Source organism: Meles meles, chromosome 12 (assembly GCF_922984935.1).
Source record: "Meles meles chromosome 12, mMelMel3.1 paternal haplotype, whole genome shotgun sequence".
Taxonomy (NCBI): Eukaryota; Metazoa; Chordata; class Mammalia; order Carnivora; family Mustelidae; genus Meles; species Meles meles.
In genome coordinates, this window is record NC_060077.1 from 11,546,112 (window position 1) to 11,566,297 (window position 20,186).

Below are 20,186 nucleotides of genomic sequence, written 5' to 3' on the forward strand. Positions count from 1 at the left end.
GTGCCCCCACTTGGGCCTTTTCTTTATATTGAAACATACAATTCAATTGAAGAGTCAGTTGGTCCATTTATTCAACTTTAGGAGAGAATGAGACATAGGTATCCCTGACTTGTCAATATTTTGTGTTATACCTCTTTGCTTTTAAGAAAGACCTACATGAGGGGCACCTGGGTGACTCAGTCGTTAAGCATCTGCCTTGGTCTCAGTTCATGATCCCAGGATGCTGGGATCAAGCCCCACATCAGGCTCCTTGCTCTGCTGGAAAGCCTGCTTCTCCCTCTCTCACTCCCCCTGCTTGTGTTCCCTCTCTCGCTGTCTCTCGCTCTCTCTCTCTCAAATAAATAAAATAAAATAAAAAAAGAAAGAAAAACCTACATGAATACCTGTCCTTACAAACCAAAAGAAATCCAAGGAGGATTTTGGCTTTTGTGGAAAAAGGCAAAAAGCAAAAATAGCATTCAGTGTTTGTTTTGCAGCAAGCCATTATAGAGGCAGTGTGTTCCCCAGCCAGTGGCCACCAAGCTCTTTCCCAATATACTCAACATCAAGCTGTCATAACTATGAACTGCGTATGTGGACATCTATACTTTATCTCTATTTATTTTGTACATCCATTAGAAGATGTTTCCATTAGCAGGGGTATCAGAAATGAAAATTATTACTGCATTGTTTTGCTGTTGAGAATCCATATGATTTTGAGGAAGTCATTTGATTTTTATGACAATCATTATTGCTAGTTGAATATAATTAAAGATACAGATGAATAGCCAGATTACCATAAGTCCAAAAGGGTCCTGAATGCAGGAGCTTCTGTCCCTGTGGAGCGGGATGTGTTTACCAGTCCAGAAGCTTTCAGAATCTTGTAGTTTAGAGTTTTTTATGGAGGCTTCATCTTGTAGGCATGATCAATTATTAATTCAGTCTCTAGCCTCTCTTCTCACCCTGGGGGATGGGATGTAGGGCTGAAACTTCTAAGCCTCAAGTCACGGTTTGATCTTTCTGGTAACCAGCTATCCAGGAGCCCACCAAGTATCATCTCATTAGAACAAAAGGTGCTCCTATGACCCAGGAAATTTCAAGGGATTTAGGAGCTCTGTGTGAGATACCCCTATCATTCTCATCACTCAGGATATTCCAAGGGTTTTAGGAGCGGTGTGTCAGGAACTAGGGGCAGATACCAAACATCTACTTATTATGTCATAAGAGCAAACCCAGATTGGCTCTTTTATGTCTCTCTGTGTTACTGGAAAATCCTGGTACCAAGTTCAATAACTCTTTAGAGACCTGGAGACTGCAAAATACATTCTTTCCTTAAAAATGGAACATTTTTATTTTTTTTTTAAGATTTTATTTATTTGACAGAGAGAGATCACAAGTAGACAGAGAGGCAGGCAGAGAGAGAGAGAGGGAAGCAGGCTCTCTGCTGAGCAGGGAGCCCGACGCGGGACTCGATCCCAGGACCCTGAGATCATGACCTGAGCCGAAGGCAGTGGCTTAACCCATTGAGCCACTCAGGCGCCCGGAACATTTTTATTTTTTAGCTGTTCTACATAAAGATTTGTTGTAATTTATAAAATTAATACATGTTCTTGATAAAAATTAAAACACATGTTTTTGTATACCTGGGGTTTACAAATGAAAAGTAAAAGTTCACCTCCCTTTCCTACCCCTAACTTTCACAGTTCAACCAGTTGAGATTAATGTCTCTGGTTCCCCTGTAACTGGTTCTTGAGAAAACCACTAGGAGTGGGTGGAGGTAAGGCACTCCTTATTTGCACAAGCAGATGAGAGGTCCTAGATTTTCCAAGAGTCATAGTAAGGAAAGGACTTGTCACCTGATCTAAACAAACAAGATATTCAGGTTCCTTAATTTAAATTTCCAGTTTCATTCTTTGAACAGCGAGATCCTTATAGAAAAAAATTTTTTGAAAATAAGTGCCAAGATTTTTAGAACATATTTAGTAGTTATTAATTAATTCCACTGAAGCAGAATGAAAGAAAATGGGCTTAAGCAGTAGTAGGAAAATAGTATGGGTAGAAACCTTGAGGAGTGTTATGCATGAATAAATCATTAGGGTCAGTTTGGTGTTTCCCTGTCAAATGTGTGCGTAATTTTCATCCATGTGAAATGGATTTCCAGGTGATATACCAGATAAGTGGTTCACTGATTCCTGAACTTCAGGGCTTTACAAATGAGTAAAACTAAAGAGAAAAATGTGAGTTTTCATACTGTTGCTATTTTGCTAAATTAGGAATACTTTTAAACAAATACTACCTAATTTTGTAAAAGGAATAACAATTGATACTAAAAAACTAGGCGAAATATAGTCTCAGACTGGAACATGGACTCTTTATTTTTATTTTTTTTTTTAAGATTTTATTTATTTATTTGACAGAGAGAGAGATCACAAGTAGGTAGAGAGGCAGGCAGAGAGAAAGGGGGAAGCAGGCTCCCCGCTGAGCAGAGAGCCAGATGCGGGGCTCCATCCCAGGACCCTGGGATCATGACCTGAGCCGAAGGCAGAGGCTTTAACTCACTGAGCCACCCAGGCACCCCAAGAACATCGACTCTTTAAATTAGTAGATTTAGCTATATGAAAAATTTAATTACATCCCTATCTTTTTCTCAATATTTCTTAGACTAATGCCTCTTTTGTCAGGGATCACCACTAATTTTTGAACTAGCATTTGGAAATTACTGCTCTATATAGGCCTTCATAGCTCTTTCCAGGTTTCAGATGTTAAAGCTTCAGGACATGTAGATTTTTGTTTTGTTTTGAGCTTTTCCTCTTCTATTGGGGTGGGTGTGGGATGCAAATTAGAATCAGGCTTATTCATCTCTTATGTTATTACTTTATTATGTGTCTGGATTTACTGAGTTCTTGCCTGATTTAGATAATGAAAAGAGTTTGGTAGGAGACCCCGAGCTGGTCAGGGATAAACACTGGCTCACTGCAGCTCTGGTGCTTTTATGTGTCTTCAGTGAACTGGAACAGAAGAAATCAGTCATTTACCAAGAGCTAGTCATTTGTTCTGGAACTTATCTGAGAAGCAAAGCGAGTTTGAGAACTAGGCCATCAGAAATAATTTCATTCTTTGATTAATAAATCAAGATGTGGGATGTTTCAAGTGCTCTCTTTTTAGTAAACTCAGCCAACCGGTAAATAGATGTTACCGTGCCACCATAACATTGGAATCTGAAGGCTTTGTCTGGTGTATAGCCTTTGGGTCTGAAGGAAGGAATCTGATCCATAGTCTAAGATGCTGAGAATTTTTAATTCTGTTAGATGATTAGATCTATACCAAGAAGATTAATTTGTATATGATTACCCCCCTGATCAATCTTGGAATCAGGAACAAATTCCTTGCTTTTTCTAAAAGGGTCTAGGATTATTACTGTGCTAGTATTTCTGTTGATCAGAGATAACTGTGATAGAGAAGTAAGATAAGGGAAAATGACAGTGTCAGACACTATCCCAGTCTGCTTCCCTATTTACTTTTGGCTATTCTAGTGTTTATTTTGACATGGGTTGAAGTGTTAGCAGTCACCTTTTATTAGTGAATGAACCTGGTCACATACTTTAGAGATACCAGTTTGGATTGCAGACAACATGAAATTCGTGGCTTGGAGTTAAAGCATAGAGTTTGGAGTCAAACAGATCTGGGTTTAAATCCCAGCTCTGGTACCTATTAGCTGTATGATTTTTAAGCAAGTTACTATTTTTTTAAAAAGATATTTATTTATTTATTTGACAGACAGAGATCACAATTAGGCAGAGAGGCAGGCAGAGAGAGAGGAAGGGAAGTAGGCTCCCCGCTGAGCAGAGAGCCTGATGTGGGGCTCAATCCCAGGATCCTGAGGATCATGACCTGAGCCGAAGGCAGAAGCTTTAACGCACTAAGCCACCCAGGCCCCCGCAAGTTATTTTTTCTAAGTCTTAGTTTCCCTTGTAAGATATGAATAATGATGGGATTCTTAGGGTTGTCATGAAGATTAAATTTGGTAAAAATGCGAAGTACTTGCCCCTAGTGTGAATTATTGCTGTTCTTATTATTTTTGGAGGTAAAATAGGATATCTGCTGGTCTTCTTAGGAACAGAATTCTCCTGCAGGCCTTTTGTTTCCTCCCCATATTTATTGATCTGTTACCTTCTGAATCTGTCGGTAAAAGCAGTCTATTAAAAATATTCTCTTATCTAGGATTTTACTTCATGACATTTGCTAGTTAATATATTCTCACTGCCTCTCTGACCTTTTGGACTTAGCCTGCCTAAATCCAAGGCCTAAATTTTCAGTGGCTGGTGGTTTGTATGACATTATTATTGTGATTTTTAGGGTCTGGTTTAAATATAATAGGAGCTCAAATAAACTTTTGCTAATTGATAGCTGACTTCTCTGGATTTAATTTCATACTTAATGGCCCTAAGCCCTTTTCTATGGGTAGATTTCTGATGCTAGCCCACTTTAGCTAGCTGTCTCTTTTAGCCATGGTATACTAACCAACATCTGATTAATGCCATGGCACCATGTCTGATCTGTGACAGAACAGATTTGTGTCATGATCACTTCCCTTTGTTAAGGGTAAGTACTTTTAACAACAACAGCAAAAATCCCTTGTATCCTAGGTCCATGTAACAGAAGTAGCTTTACCCAAACTGTTAAGTGTTTTGGGACATCTAGAGTCTACTTTAGAGTAGAATTCTCTTACCTTATTTTCTGTTGCTCAGAAAATGGGTTCTTGTCTACAGAGACAAGAATTTGCTCAAAAATGCCATCTGAGAGTATTTTTATACTAGATTGTACTATATTTCTGTTTTCTATGGTAAGTTTGAGCTGCTGTCTTTTCAAGACAATTTTAAAAAGGTAGAAAACCACATTTTAAATTTAGGTATCTTCATTTTGTAAATGAATGAACTAAATAAGCTATTAAGATCTTGTTTAGTGTCAGGATTCAATTAAAAAAAAAACAAAAAAGGTCTGGTTGAAAATTGAGATTCTGGAGTTATCTTTTGGATCTGTTTTAGATTGGTGTAGGGGATATTTGGGGCAAATAAGTTCTTACATTGGTCTTTTATTAATTTAATAATAGAAGTGAGCTTGTTTCTGCCGCTTAACAGACCTTAAATAAGTCATGTTAAAGTACTAGTTTTGTTTTTTTATCACAAAAATAAGATCATATGTCAGTATATATGTAAAAGTACTTTTAAGTTATAAGACATTATACAAAAAGTACTTAAGTTATAAGCCATTATATGCCTTGTATAAGGCATTATACAAATGTAAGTTTGAATAGATGGTTCTTACTCATTTTCTCTATTATAAGTTCATCTTTATACATGGTAGTCATTCTGTAACTATTTGCCTCACTGGGATTTTAGGAGAATAAAGATAATGGATTTGATGAGTTGGGAGTGTCTCAAAAGACAACAAGTAGTTAGGATGATAGATTTATTTTATTTTATTTTTTAAAAGATTTTATTTATTTATTTGAGAGCGAGAGAGAGAAAGAGCACAAGCAGTGGAAGAGGCAGAGGCAGAGGGAGAGAAGCAGACTCCCCGCCAATCTGGGAGCCTGACATGGGGCTTGATCCCAGGATCTGGAGATCATGACCTGAGCCAAAGGCAAATGCTTAACCATCTCAGCAGCCCAGGTGCCCCAAAGGATGATAAATTTATAATTAGTCACCCCTATTTGATGTTGAAGAATGTTAATATTAGTCATAATCATCAAGGTTGTTAACAACAGTGCTCTCAGGCTTTAACAGATTTTTAAATCTGAAACCTGCAAGAAGTGGCAAATTTAGAATGTTTACCTAGCTAGTGGGAGGGTGGAGGAATCTGTCAGATATGATGACATCCTGGTTCCCTCTACTGGGCTTAAATGAAATTACTTTTTTTTTTTTTTTTTTAAGTTTTAATTTTAATTTTTGTTAGTTAACATGCAGTGTTATATTAGTTTCAGGTATACTATATAGTGAATCAGCACTTCCCATACATCACCTGGTGCTCATCATGACAGGTGTAGTCCTTAATCCCCACCACTTATTTTACCCAAACCCCCAACTCCCTCCCCTCTGGTAAACATCACTTCTCTAATTAAAAGTCTGTTTCTTGGTGTCGCTCTCTTTCTCTCTCTTTGCTCTTTTGTTTTGTTTCTTAAATTCACATATGAGTGAAATCATATATTATTTTTCTTTCTCTATATCACTTAGCATAATATTCTCTAGATCCATCCATGTTGTTGCAAATGGAAGATTTCATTCTTTTTTGTGGGTGAATCATATTCCATTGTATATAATGGATACCTATTGCTTCTTAAAACTTGTTTCCTCAGCATAGAATGGTCAGTTTCTTTAAGTGGCAACAAGAGGAGAGAAGAAGACAAAGTATCTGATCATGTTTCAAATTTTACTCCCAATATTGAATAGCCATGTAATTTAAAGGACACCACTCCCTACAATGGATCTTCACTTCTCTCATATGTTTGTCATCGTAATGGTGGGAAGGTTTTAGGGATCTTTCTTTAAGATTTTTTCCTAAAATCTAAACTTGCATCTGCCTATGGCCTTGGGTAAAGGAACTCAGAGTTATTTGATGAAAACTTATTTTTTACAGTGTGGCAGTCATTATACTATACTTTGGAGCACACATCCTTTAAAGTCTGATCATGAGGTTGCAGAAATTTAGTCACATCTTCAGGCTCCACTTCTAGTTCTATCACAATTTCCACCACATCTGAAGTACTTCCTGCACTGAAGTTTTAAATACCTCAAAGTCATACATGAGGGTTGGAATCAGCTTTTTCCAAACTCCTGTTAATGTTGATTTTTATTTTATTTTATTTTTTAAAGATTTTATTTATTTATTTGACAGACAGAGATCACAAGTAGGCAGAGAGGCAGAGAGAGAGAGGAGGAAGCAGGCTCCCTGCTGAGCAGAGAGCCCAATGGGGGGCTCGATTCCAGGACCTTGGGATCATGACCTGAGCGGAAAGCAGAGGCTTTAACCCCCTGAGCCACCCAGGTGCCCGAGACTTGCTTATTTCTCTAAGACATACTTTTAAACTTTGATTCAGGCAGTCTTCCATGTACAGCTAATTTTGTCCCATTAGTGAGGCAATACTCTTTTTTTTTTTTTTTTTTTTAATGTTTATTCGACAGAGAGAGATCACAAGTAGGCAGAGAGGCAGGCAGAGAGAGAGGAAAGCAGGCTGCTCGCTGAGCAGAGAGCCCGATGCGGGGCTCGATCCCAGGACCCTGGGATCATGACCTGAGCTGAAGACAGAGGCTTTAACCCACTGAGTCACCCAGGCGCCCCGAGGCAATACTCTTCTTATGATTCTACCTTATTATGCTATAATACCTTCATTTCCTGCCTATGTATTAGGACGTCTTTCCACTCTGAGTGATGGAAACACAAACTATTGCTTTGGAGATTGTTTCACCTATTCCTCTGTGGTTGTTCTGTTCCTGGTCTTCATGGTTTTCTGTCTCACATGCATAGATCAGTACTTAATCAAGGACTTGAGGGTACCACTGCAAATCTCCAGAGCACTACACCTGTGTAGCTACCTCTTCTTTGATAATCTGCTTCATATATTATAGCTGCTTTGGCCTCTCCAAACTCTGAACTCTGCCTCCTCACTCACTAAGACAGCCAGACTGTTTGGTTTCTCCTTCACTGCACTCACTTTTTCCTGCCAGTGATTGGGATGTTTGCTTGTTTTTCTTCTTTCAGGGATTACTGTTCTGAACTGATGGTTACCCTAACATTTGAAAACAGGATGTTCCATATATTTTTCCCAATTTTTAGTTTTTAAGGCTGAAGGGCAAATTCTAATACTATTATTTCATCAAAGATGGAAGCAGAAATTTTTTTCTCTGGGATTTTGTCCTGCTTATTCCTTGCTATCTTGTCAGGTCTTTGGTCCTTTTAAGGATCTAAAAAATATTTCATCTAATATGTTTAATTTTTAAATGGGAGGCTGGTTCAAATAATTCAAATTATTAGAAATGGAAATCTTTACGGTCTTTCCAATTAAAAAATAAAATAGAAAAATACTCTAGGATATCTTCATAAATGTAGAACAGCTGGGTGAGAAAATGTGGGTAATGCTGTGATTTCTTTAAATAGTCAAAAGGATAAAATAAGGAATCCAAGACATAAACTAGGTAGGCCTGGGTAGAATTCCCAGATATGGCGCAGTTATGCATGTTATGTATATTAGATGGTACATTACTAATAGACAATTAAGTAGGATTCTTATGGTAGAAAATAATGTAATAAATTGAAAAAGTCAGACTGGAACAGTTATGAGGTTTTTTTTTAATTCTCACCTAGATATTCTACATTTCCTCATTTCTTTACACCGTCAATTACATCTGGTATCTGTACAAAGAGTTGAGGATGAGACACAACCAGAATGGACAGAGCACATTTCCACTGGTAAGTTTTATTCATAGTTGATATTTAAGAACAGTATGCTACCTGGGGTGCCTGGGTGGCTCAGTGGGTTGAGCCTCTGCCTTCAGCTCTGGTCGTGATCTCAGGTTCCTGGGATAGAGCCCTGCTTGGGGCTCTTTGCTCTGTGGAGAGCCTGCTTCCTTCCCCTCTCTCTGCCTGCTGCTCTGCCTACTTGTGATCTCTCTTTCTCTCTCTCTCTCCCTGCCAAATAAATAAATAAATAAATAAAATCTTTAAAAAAAAAAGAAGTATGCTACCCATAATTCCATGGGCTCACCCCTCCCGCCTTCTTTCCTCTGTCTTTAGTGCCGCCATAATGATGTGCATGAATGTCCTGGCACATGCTCTCAAGAGCATTAAAAATTCTGAAAAGCGAGACAAAATCCAGGTCCTTCTTAGGCTCCCTCCAAAGTCTCATCTGGTTTCTCACTGTGATGATGAAGCATAATTAAATTGGCGAATTTGAAATCACTGATGATCACAGAATGGGGAAAATTGTTGTGAACCTCAGGGGCAGGTTAAACAAGTGTGGAATGATCGGTCCCGATTTAACGTACAACTGAAAGATGTAGAAAAATGGCAGAATAACCTGCTTCTGCCCCACCAGTTTGGTTTCATTGTACTGACAACCTCAGCTGATATCATGGACCATGAATAAGCAAGATGAAAACATACAGGAGGGAAAATCCTGGAATTCTTTTTCTAGGGGTTTAATACATATGTACAAATAAAATGCCTCAATGTAAAAAAAAAAAACCATTATGCTGAAACAAATCCATACATCCTTGATAAACAGTGCAAGCACTCAGGACTGGGTAGGTGAATTCATGGAGCTTAATAAAAGAGAAGTCGTGTTCTCACAGAGTTTCCATTCTGTTGAAAAGATTTCCTCTTCTCTCTTGCCATCAAAAAAATAAAAAGGTTTTATGGGGCACCTGGGTGGCTTAGTGGGTTAAAGCCTCTGCCTTCAGCTCAGGTCGTGATCCCAGGGTCCTGGGATAGAGCCCCACGTCAAACTCTCTGCTTAGCAGGAAGCCTGCTTCCTCCTCTCTCTCTCTGCCTGCCTCTCTGCCTACTTGTGATCTCTGTCTGTCAAATAAATAAATAAATAATTTTTTGAAGATTTTATTTATTTATTTGACAGACAGAAATCACAAGTAGGCAGAGAGGCAGGCAGAGAGAGAGAGAGGTGGAAGCAGGCTCTCCGTTGAGCAGAGAGCCCGAAACGGGGCTCGATTCCAGGACCCGGGATCACGACCTGAGTCTAAGGCAGAGGCTTTAACCCACTGAGCCACTCAGGAGCCCCGATAAATGAAATCTTAAAAAAAAAATAAAAATAAAGTTTGATTATAGGAAACATTATTTGCATACTGTCATTACTGCCTGGTTCCATCCTTCTTAGCTTCATGCCAATCCATCATTGTTGCTAGCGTAAAGAATAAGATCTTGGGTAGAGTCAGGGAAGGTGCTCAGTTTGCTCACATGGGATTTGGGCTCCAGGTGTTGGAAAGGGAGAATGTCTGTTTTGCTCTGCTATATTTCTTCAATATGTGTGGGTAACAGATACTGGTTTGCAGAAGGGCAGAGGGGTTCATGTGTGGTAATCAGAAAACAAGGTGGATCCAGGGAATACTTGTCTTCCCTTCTTTGGTTCAAAGAGAGTTTGGGGCACTGTCTAGTATGACATTTATAAAAGAGAGGAGAACACTAAGTACATATGGATTTTTTGCGTGTGCATACATATTTTACTTATCACATAATTCATTTATTTTAAATTACAATCCAGTGGTTTCTAAAGAATACTTGCCAGACACCCCTGTTTTGTTTTTGTTTTTTTTTTTAATTTTTTATTTATTTCTTATTTTTTTAATTTCTTTCCAGCATAACAGTGTTTATTATAAAATAATATCATAAATCAGTTCCAGAATATTTTCTTCACCCTAATCAAATTCTTCATGCCCATTGTTAATTTCCTACCCACCCCCTGTACTAGGCAACTGCTAATCTAATTTCTGACTCTCTAGATTTCCTTTTCTGGACATTTCATATAGATGGAATCATCCAATATATATTCTCTTGTGTCTGATTGATTTCATTTATAAGCTTTTGAAGTTTATCCATGATAGCATATGTAGTCATTCATTCTTTTTTAGTGCTAAATAGTATTCCATTGTATAGTACAATCAGTTTCTTATTCCTGATTCTTTCGGTATATCACTAAGTGATCTTGGTAGAAAACATTTTTAGGGGTGGCTTTGTGCCTCAGTCGGTTAAGTGTCTGCCTTCGGCTCAGGTCTTGATCCTGGGGTCCTGGGATTGAGCCCCACCTCAGGCTCCCTGCTCTCTCTTCCCCTTCTTCCTGCTCATGCTCTCTTACTGTCTCGCAAATAAATAAATAAAATCGTTTTTAAAAAACATTTTTGTGATGTTAGCAATTTTCATTTCTTTGGTTGTCATTGTATATTTTAATCTTATTGTATAAATCTTGCTAAATATTCCAGTTTTCTTATTTCTGTAGTATCCATTCTATTGTGTGTGTTTTTTTTTAAATTTCTTTCCAGCATAACAGTGTTCATTGTTTTTGCACCACACCCAATGCTCCATGCAACACGTGCCCTCACTAATACCCACCACCTTGTTCCCCCAACCTCCCAACCCCTGCCCCTTCTAGACCCTCAGGTTGTTTTTCAGAGTCCATAGTCTCTCATGGTTCACCTCCCCTTCCAATTTCCCTCAACTCCCTTCTCCTCTCCATCTCCCCATGTCCTCCATGTTATTTGTTATGCTCCACAAGAGTTTATCTTTAAGTGATCTGTGTGGCCAACATGGGGCTTGAACCTACAACCCCGAGGTCAAGAGTTACATGCTCCATCAACTGAGCCAACCAGACACCCCTGTTTTGTTTTTGTTTTTTTTTTAATTTTTTATTTATTTCTTATTTTTTTATAAACATATAATGTATTTTTATCCCCAGGGATACAGGTCTGTGAATTGCTAGGTTTACACACTTCACAGCACTCTCCCTAGCACATACCCTCCCCAGTTGTTTTGGTTTTTTTGAAGGGGATTTTTTGTTTAAGAGCTTCATGGAGTAAATTAATCTGGAAAACCTACACACATACCTTTCTCTAGAGCCTACAGATCAGTTCTAGACTTAATGAAAGTGGTATACTATCATACACATGATGAAACTCAATAAAAATTTGTTGAATGAATAAATGGTACTATTATGGGTAAGTTTTTTTTTTAATCAGAGATTCATTGATAGTAAGGTAAGAACAAAAATTAAAAACAGTTTAGCCTGATGGGTAGAGGATAGAATAAAAAGGGAAGAAGGGACACAGGTAGGAGAGGTCACCCAAGATTGATTTTACTTTTCTCATTTTACTTAAAATCAACAGTGACTGTTTTATTTGAAATCATTTACTCTTCCTGATCCATAGTTTTTAGGGAAGATCATTTACCCATCTCTGATTATTGATTAACTGCTCACTTAATGCTTATTGATTTTTAACAGTGCCATTCTAGAATATAATAGGATCTCTTACCTCAGAACAGAAAAAAAGCTGTTTTCTAGTTTATTCTCACTTTAAAGTGTTCTATTCAAAGTCTTTTTTTTTTTTTTTTTTTTTTTTTTTCATAAACTTCCAGTGGGTAGATAACATTCTTCTGTAAATTATTTTTCAGTGTCTAATACAACTGGGGGTGTTTGGAATGTTCTTTCTTCTAGAGTCTAATAGATGTTATATCCAAAGGGCTTATTTGACTTGCCTCCTTTATGCTAATCCTGGCCTATTAAGCTTTCTGCTGGTCATTTTATACATAGACTTCTGCTCCACCTGTAAGATCTGAAAAGTCCACACCTCCCTGGATCTAAAAGAGAATAGGATTGAACTATTATTAGAAGATGGAGGAGTACTGTATGATTGCATATTTACCTTTCTTTTTAAAAGAATTTGTTGTGGTATCCAAGGCTTATATTAAGCTACTTCCCACAGGCTTTCCTTGTGGCTGTTGTTGCTGTTGTACTTTTTAGATTATAGTAATAGAGATAAAATTCTCTTGTCTCTAATGCTAAGGAACTATCTATTTAATTAAGTTTTGTAGCAAATATTGCTTGACAGAAGCAGGGTGGCTCTTGGGAATTTTTGTTCGTACAAGTGATAAGTAATGACCTGATATTTATTTTATTATGATTGACAGTATTCTAAGACTTTACTCATATTTATTTTTTTCACAGGTTATAGATTATACTTGTCACGTTGGTCAGATAGCCATCATTTTGTCAAGGTAAGGTTTTTGCTTTCCTTTCTAGCAAGGTGTAAACTCATTATTCTGTGGTCTAGGTGAGAACAAATAGGACAGTGCCCTTCATTTCCATAGAGTCTGTTACTCCTCGGTCCTCACAGAGCCTTACTGAGTTGGAAGCTACAAACATATGATCATTGGAACCATGTTCCCAGGTAGAATAGGCAAGCAATTTTAGATTCGGATTTTAACCATAATTCTGCCATTAACTCTGTGTGATCTTCAACAAATATTTCACTTTAAGTCTTTGGACTTCTAATTCCTTTTTATATCATGAAGAGTTGTAACAGATAGCTTTTAAGATCTCATCCACCTTTATAACACTGGGTGAGAGTCTTGGAACTATTTACCCTCAGAAGGGTCTGGATCTCACCTAATGTAGTAGTCATGTCAGAGTTGACATTAGAGTTTATAACTTTTACTTCTGGATCTTTTCCTCTTATAGAGAGCTGGCTCTATTTAGCTGGATTAATAATTGGTTATTTAAGTGTATGCTTTGAAAAAGCTCCTACAAATGGGGTGATGAAAATTAAGTTATTCCTGGTGGCCATGGAAAGTTAGCACAGAACTCCTTGTTAGATTTTTTTCCTTTCACTTTGACCCACACCCAAAGACTCTCTGACACTATTGTAGGGTTCATTAATTTAGGTATGGAATGCATTCTCCACTCCACTTACCTACCAATTGGACAAAAAGTATACATAAGGGTTGTTTTGGTTTTTTTTTGATAGAGAGATCACAAGTAGGCAGAGAGGCAGGCAAGAGAGAGGGGAAGCAGGTTCCCTGCTGAATAGAGAGCCTGATGTGGGGCTCGATCCCAGGACCCTGAGATCATGACCTGAGCCGAATGCAGAGGCTTTAACCCACTGAGCTACCCAGGCACCCCTATACATAAGGTTTTTGAGGCATTTTTCTTGAAGAAATTTCATATATATATGTATATATATATATGAATTTCATATATATATTCATATATATGGAATCTATATATTCCATATATATAGAATATATATTATTATATAATATATATGGAATCTATATATTCCATATATATAGAATATATATTATTATATAATATATATATATGGAGAGTTGAGGGGTGATGGAGTTGGGAAAAGAACAGAGTATTCTGTGATGGGGAAAGGCCATAAAAATGCCTATTAGATTGATGTTTTTTTTTTCCCTCCCAGCCTGATACCTCTTCTGTTAATGATACCTGTATTCTGTCTGGGCAATGTTAGTGAATGTTTCCACAACTTCAGCCAGAGCCACAGGTAAGCGAGGACCAAATCTATCATTTCCGTGGTAGACTGTACCTTTTCTTTTCTATATATAGAGATGGAAAAGACTTTCTACATACATTCTGGCCAAGTTGCTTGTATTTGGAACAAGGTTCTGTGGAACCTTGGTAGAGTCTATAGAACAAGGTAAAATCAGGCAAAAAATACATAAGTAGGAATATAATGTGAAGTGACTGGAAGATAATGTATCTATAAGAAGGAATAAAGTATTATGGGCCAGGGTTAGCAGAATGGTAAGTAAAATTGCATACTTAATAAATTTTGTTTTACCAAATGTGTATCTCTCTAGTGTCATATCTGTAATGGTGGTCCTGTCCATTGATTCTCTTCCTAGGTGTATTCTGATGTTCTCACCACCATCAGCCATGGCTGAACTACCTTCTGCCAACATATCCGTCTGTAGCACACTTTATTTTTATGGGATCACCATTTTCCTGACCAGCTTTCTCCTCAGCCTCCTCACCATTGTGGTATGGTGCCACCTGCCCTTATGGAAAGAGAGGGGATTGGGAGGGATGGCACGTTATTCCCAGGGACTGGGAAAAATGGGATGGAGAGGAATTTCCTAAAGTCTTAGAACTAAGAAAGTAGCTAAGAGATATTGACAGTTTAATTACTACCTCAGTATTTGGACTTCCCAAGATTAAATGATCAGGGGGAAAAGAGTCTCTAGTTGTTACATGAGAATTATGCTCACTCTAGGACTAATTAATATATGTTCCTGTGGATCCTCATGGAAGACCAGACCAGAAAATTAGTATATGTCAAGTATACTGTATAGTATATGTCAAGTATAACGCTCTAGAATATTGGAAATGTGCTATGATTTAATTTGATTATTTTCCAAATAATGAGGGAATATTTGCTAGTGCAGCTGGCACTTGTGAACAAAATAAAATTATGGAGAATTTCCTTTAACAATTTAAAAATAAATTGTGGAGAGAGCTTAGCTCAAATCAGCAACTTTGTAAAGAGGGCGAAATAAATAGTTTATATTAAGATGATTTTGATGATCTTCACTTAGAACTAATAAACAAGAGAGGCAGGTATCCCATAGCCTGGTACCCTGGGAATTCTTTTTTTTTTTTAAGAATTTATTTATTTATTTGACAGAAAGAAAGAGACATCGAGAGAGGAGATCAGGCAGGGGTAGTGGGGGGTGGGGAGTTGGTGGGGAGTGGGAAGGGGAGAAGCAGGCTTCCTGTAGAGCAGGGAGTCCGATGCGGGGCTCAATACCAGGACCCTGGGATCATGACCTGAGCCACCCAGGTGCCCCTACCCTGGGGATTATTGATTGCTTTTTTAAATGATGCAATCTTCAGTGGGCATTCAGAATCAGAACTGATTCTACTAGACATTAATATTCCTAAGTAAGTAAAAGCCTCCTTTTGATTCCTATGTCTGTGGGGAAATGAAATGACATGGCTAAACTTAATTAAATAATTGGCTTATTAACTAAGAGAGTGGGTCTGGATGATTAGGGAGAATTTTAGATTTGTCAGATTTGTTACCAAGATTATTGCCTAATTTACTCCCCACAGAAAGCACATTGGAGTTCTGAACTGATTTATATTTGTTTCATTAGCTTATATAGAGAGCCCCCAGATGGAAGGGGTAAACAGTTCCCCTTTCCATCTAAGGGCAAGAAGAGACTTCCTAAAACTTTATTTTGGTTTGAGTTGAGAATTTCAGTTCAGCCATGGTGCTGATGTATTTATTTTAAGGGTATTAAGCATAGAATACTTTCTAACACAGGCTCTAGTATAGCATTTTAAAAGAGGGCCTGGTTAGATCCTAGCTTTAACTTCCTATATATACTGTGATTAGCCTCAGGGGGGTTGGGAAGCCTGAGAGTTGATGTAAAGTTTATGTATTGAACATGGTAACCACAGGTTTGGCTAATATCTATCCATTTCCCCTGGGCAAGAAAATTTCACTCTGAAGATGATTTTCTTTCAGAAAAATCCAGTCTTAGATGGTAAAGACAGGAGAATGAGTTTTCCTGCTGTCAGATCCTGAAAGAAGTGATCCCCCTACAACAATAGGAAGCTAGAACTAGGAAGTTTTACGAAGCCTCAGGCAAACTACTCACTGATGTACCCCTGTTTAGATCTTACTCATCCAAGCCCAGACCCTGTATAAAAAGTTTGTGAAATCAACTGGCTTCCTGGGGAGTGAACAGTGGGCAGTGATTCACATTGTGGAGCAGCGAGTACGCTTCTACCCGGTGGCTTTCTTTTGCTGCTGGGGGCCAGGTGGGTATCTTCAAAGGAAGAGCTGGGTAATAATGAGGACACCTATTGGGTTCTGATGAAGCAAAGTGGTCTTACCAAGAAGAATGACTGCAACTTGTAAAATTCCTGTCCAACTATAAAATCTATGTTGGTTCCACATTCTTCTTTTTCTTCCTGTGTTTTAGAAATTAAGGTAATTAGACAAGAGATGCAATCTAAGAGAGGAAACATTCTGATAGAGCTCAGAGATACTAACACCTGCCCCTCTTAGTACACAAAATATAGTGAAGATCAGATTGGATAGTGCTTATGAAAGATCTTGGTGAATTCTGAACACCAAGAAGTATAACTTATCTCCCCATAGTGTATCTTAACCAACATTGCTACACTGTAACCTGTAAAGTTTAGTAAGTGAGGAACGGAAGTTGGAGACGGGAGGCCCAGTGGTTTATCTTACTGGTTAATCTCATTCCTAGTCTTCATTATGCCTGTACCCTTATTTCTCATGGTGTGTAGGCATGTATACTGGGGGATTTTTTGTAAAGATTATATTTATTTATTAGAGAGAGCACAAGCAGCAGGAGTGGCAGGCAAAGGGAGCCCCACGAAGGACTCAGTCCCAGGACCGCTTAAGGCAGACGCTTAACTGACTGAGCCACCTGGGGGGTAAGGCTGGCAAGAAGATTTATATTATACTTTGTGTTTTCACAGCTGTCATTCTGATGATCATAAAGTTGACCAAGCCACAGGGCATGAAGCTTCACATGGCCCTCTGTGTTCTCCAGGTAACACCTTCAATATCCGTTTTTACACTCTCTTATCCTGTTCTCTTACACTGACATTACTTAGTAAGCACAGTTTTTTCCCTTAGCATATTTATTTCTGTGTTGCAAAAAGGAAAATATATTATTTATATTCAGTTATGAAAAGTTGTGAAGTTTTCCTCACAGATGAAGTAGATACTTCTGTGCAAGTGCGGTCATGTATTCCAGAGCATATGTATCTCTGGTTAACTTCATTTTATTGGTGTGTTTTTAAGGGATGGGTAACAAAAAACTAAAATCTACCAGATAATGTTTTTATGAAACACTGATAGTGACATAATTCTCTCCCACCCAAAGCGAATTGAATGGGATAAATTAGCTATTCCAGGTAAATGAGGAGAGAGGAATACAGAAATAGAACAGTTCTCTCTTTTCCTTTTTTATTAGACTTATGAAGCTTTTTTGGGGTTATCTGACTATACTGATAGGGCATTTTCCTCAAGTCTGACCTGGGAAATGGGGGTAATAAGAAAGGGGATCGAAATCCATTCATTTTCGTTATGTATGTGCCAAGAAGTATGACCAACCCTCAGTCATCCATAATAACAAGGTACGATGCAAAGAGTGAGTTCAGGAAGAGCTAGAATGGGATGAAATCATAGAGGTTGACAAACCATGAGAGTCGGGACCATGAAACAAACTGAGGTTTACAGAACAAAGGGGGTGGGGGGATGGGGTAACCGGGTGATGGGTATTAAGGATGGCATGTGTTGTGTTGATACCTGGGTGTTATATGCAACTAATGAATTGTTGAACACTATATCAAAAACTAATGATGTACTGTGTACTATGTACTATATACTTGTTGGCTAATTGAGCATAGTGGAAAAAAAGAGCTAGAAAAATATGAAAAACTGACACCAGATTTTGCTGTTTGAGATAAAACAAATATAACAGTGCTTTATAAATAAGGGGAATGGGGATGATTCCCTGGATCTCTGAAAACCTGAAGGATAGGTTCCATCACTTCATCTCCTCAGGCTCTAACAGCATCATCCCAGGGTCTTCTCAACTGTGGAGTATATAGCTGGACACAATACAAGTTCTACCAACTAAAGCAACAGGCTCGGCGTGATGCAGACACCCAAACACCATTATTATGCTCACAGAAGAGATTTTATAGCAGGGGCCTAGATACAATGGAGTCTGCCCTTGGTTTTGATACCAGCCCTCCACCATTCTTTGAAACTGTAATACTGGAACATCCAGGAACCAGAATTATTCCACACTAATGGATTGAGAAGAGTGTTGGGGAACAACATCTCAGGTCTTTCCAACCATGCCTTAAACTATGGAAGTGAAAGAGGATGTAGTGCTGTGGTTAGTAGCTTTTCTTGTTGAATTGGGCAGGATCTCTCTGTTATTCTCAGATTCACTAAAGTCTTTGTTCAGAGAGGTAAAGCCACTTTCCTTCTAAGAGATAGACTCCTATCACCTCAGTGAATACTATATTTGTTTAAATCTCTTCTGGATAATTTCCAAGTTATTACTTATATGTGCCATTTCCAGGCTCTCTACTCTGTGGTCCTATGGGAAGTAGGGTGGCATGCAGCAGCTTGCTCAGATTTTGCTAGTATTGTCATTCTCTCTGAAGTTGGACAAAGAAAGTCCTGGGTTTCTGTTCTTTGAAGAGTTTTTGAAACTCAGAAGAAGCAAGGATAGTAACTACCAAAAAACTGACAGTGGGATCCTCAGGCACATCCTACTCTCTTATTTGTTCAGTGCTGTTCTAAGTCTTGACAGTAGGAACCATCTGCTCTAAGAAATTAAGGCCAGTCTCATGAAGTTACAAGGGATAATACGATCTAAGAGAAATCAGGGTTAAAAGAAACTTTAGGTATCAAAAACTCTCAACTCTCACTTATAAGCAGAAGTCCAAAGGTAGGTTTCACAGTCCCTGGACATAGAATTAGTTTGAACCATATGAACTTAGCTTTTTTTTTTAGGTGAAAATGACCTAATATCGTCAGTTTTGCATGGTTTAACCTAATGGTAGGTGCTCGATGAATGTTTATAGAATAAATGAATGAATAAGTGAATGAATGGCTAGAAAGAACCTTTTGGGAAAGAAAAGATTCCCAGACTGCAGAGCCTCATTCACTAGCAAGAATGTCTACGTGTTTCTTCTCCCCCCTGCTTCATCCTCCTCCTCCTCCTCTTCTTCTAAAAGATTTCATTTATTTATTTGAGAGAGAGAGTGCCAGCAGTGGGTGGAGCAGAGGGAGAGGGACAAGCAGACTCTATGCTGAGCATAGAGCCTGACATAAGACTCGATCCCAGGACCCTGATATCATGACCTGAGCTGAAACCAAGATTCAAACACTTAACTGACTGAGCCAGCCAGGCACCACCCTTCTTCTTTAATCACACAACAAGTGGTGTTTGATCTCTTCAGTTAAGTTATGAACAAAACCAGTCTGAGGCCAGGGCATCAGATAGTATGATGCGAAAACAAAGAGGAAAAGCCAAATGGACAAAGTGGCTGGAATGACAATCAACTAAAACACCTGGGACTAATAATGAGATGCTTCGCACCTGATTTACTCCTTTGGTCTGTCCAAGGAAAAGTCCTCAAGGTTACAGAAAGTTGACAGAGTAGATTACAATGGTGAATTAGATAGGATACTATGAAACGTAAGTTCCAGAAATCACTCCGAAGGAACTCTCTGTAGATATGTTAGGGAGATCAGTAACAGATCTTTAGGTTTGAGGCCATCAGCTTTACCCTTACTGGGGAGGGTGACCTGGCCTTGTTACATCAAGATCACATCTTGAGGCCTGTCATTGCCCCATAGTTCTGGAAACCTGATTTCTGGGTAGCACAGAACAAGAAAGATTGCTTCACATAGGGAGCTTCTTTAAATTCTTTTAATTTAAAAAATGACTAAGTATTAACATTTGGGGTGGCAGATGGAAAAAAAAAATTCCTATTTCCGTAGACCTTGAGGGACACCAGAACTACGGAGTCTGATTCTTAAAAAGTTTTTATAATGGGGTACCTGGGAAGCTCAGTCGGTTGGGCATCTGACTCTTAATTTCTGCTCAGGTCATGATTT

General features: G+C 38.4%; 1 protein-coding gene across 3 annotated transcripts in view; it reads left to right on the plus strand.

The window, feature by feature from the left end:
* The window catches only part of TMEM116 (transmembrane protein 116), a 52,488-nt gene extending 33,319 nt beyond the window's left edge, over positions 1-19,169 (plus strand). For all 3 annotated transcript variants that reach the window (XM_046024462.1, XM_046024461.1, XM_046024463.1), the window contains 7 exons: positions 8,341-8,445; positions 12,704-12,753; positions 13,962-14,045; positions 14,407-14,542; positions 16,183-16,327; positions 17,018-17,091; positions 18,111-19,169. In XM_046024462.1, the coding sequence (XP_045880418.1) occupies positions 8,341-8,445; positions 12,704-12,753; positions 13,962-14,045; positions 14,407-14,542; positions 16,183-16,327; positions 17,018-17,091; positions 18,111-18,362 (846 nt within the window). In that variant the 3' untranslated portion in view covers positions 18,363-19,169. The remainder of the gene's footprint in view (positions 1-8,340; positions 8,446-12,703; positions 12,754-13,961; positions 14,046-14,406; positions 14,543-16,182; positions 16,328-17,017; positions 17,092-18,110) is intronic.
* The last annotated feature ends 1,017 nt before the right edge of the window (positions 19,170-20,186 follow it).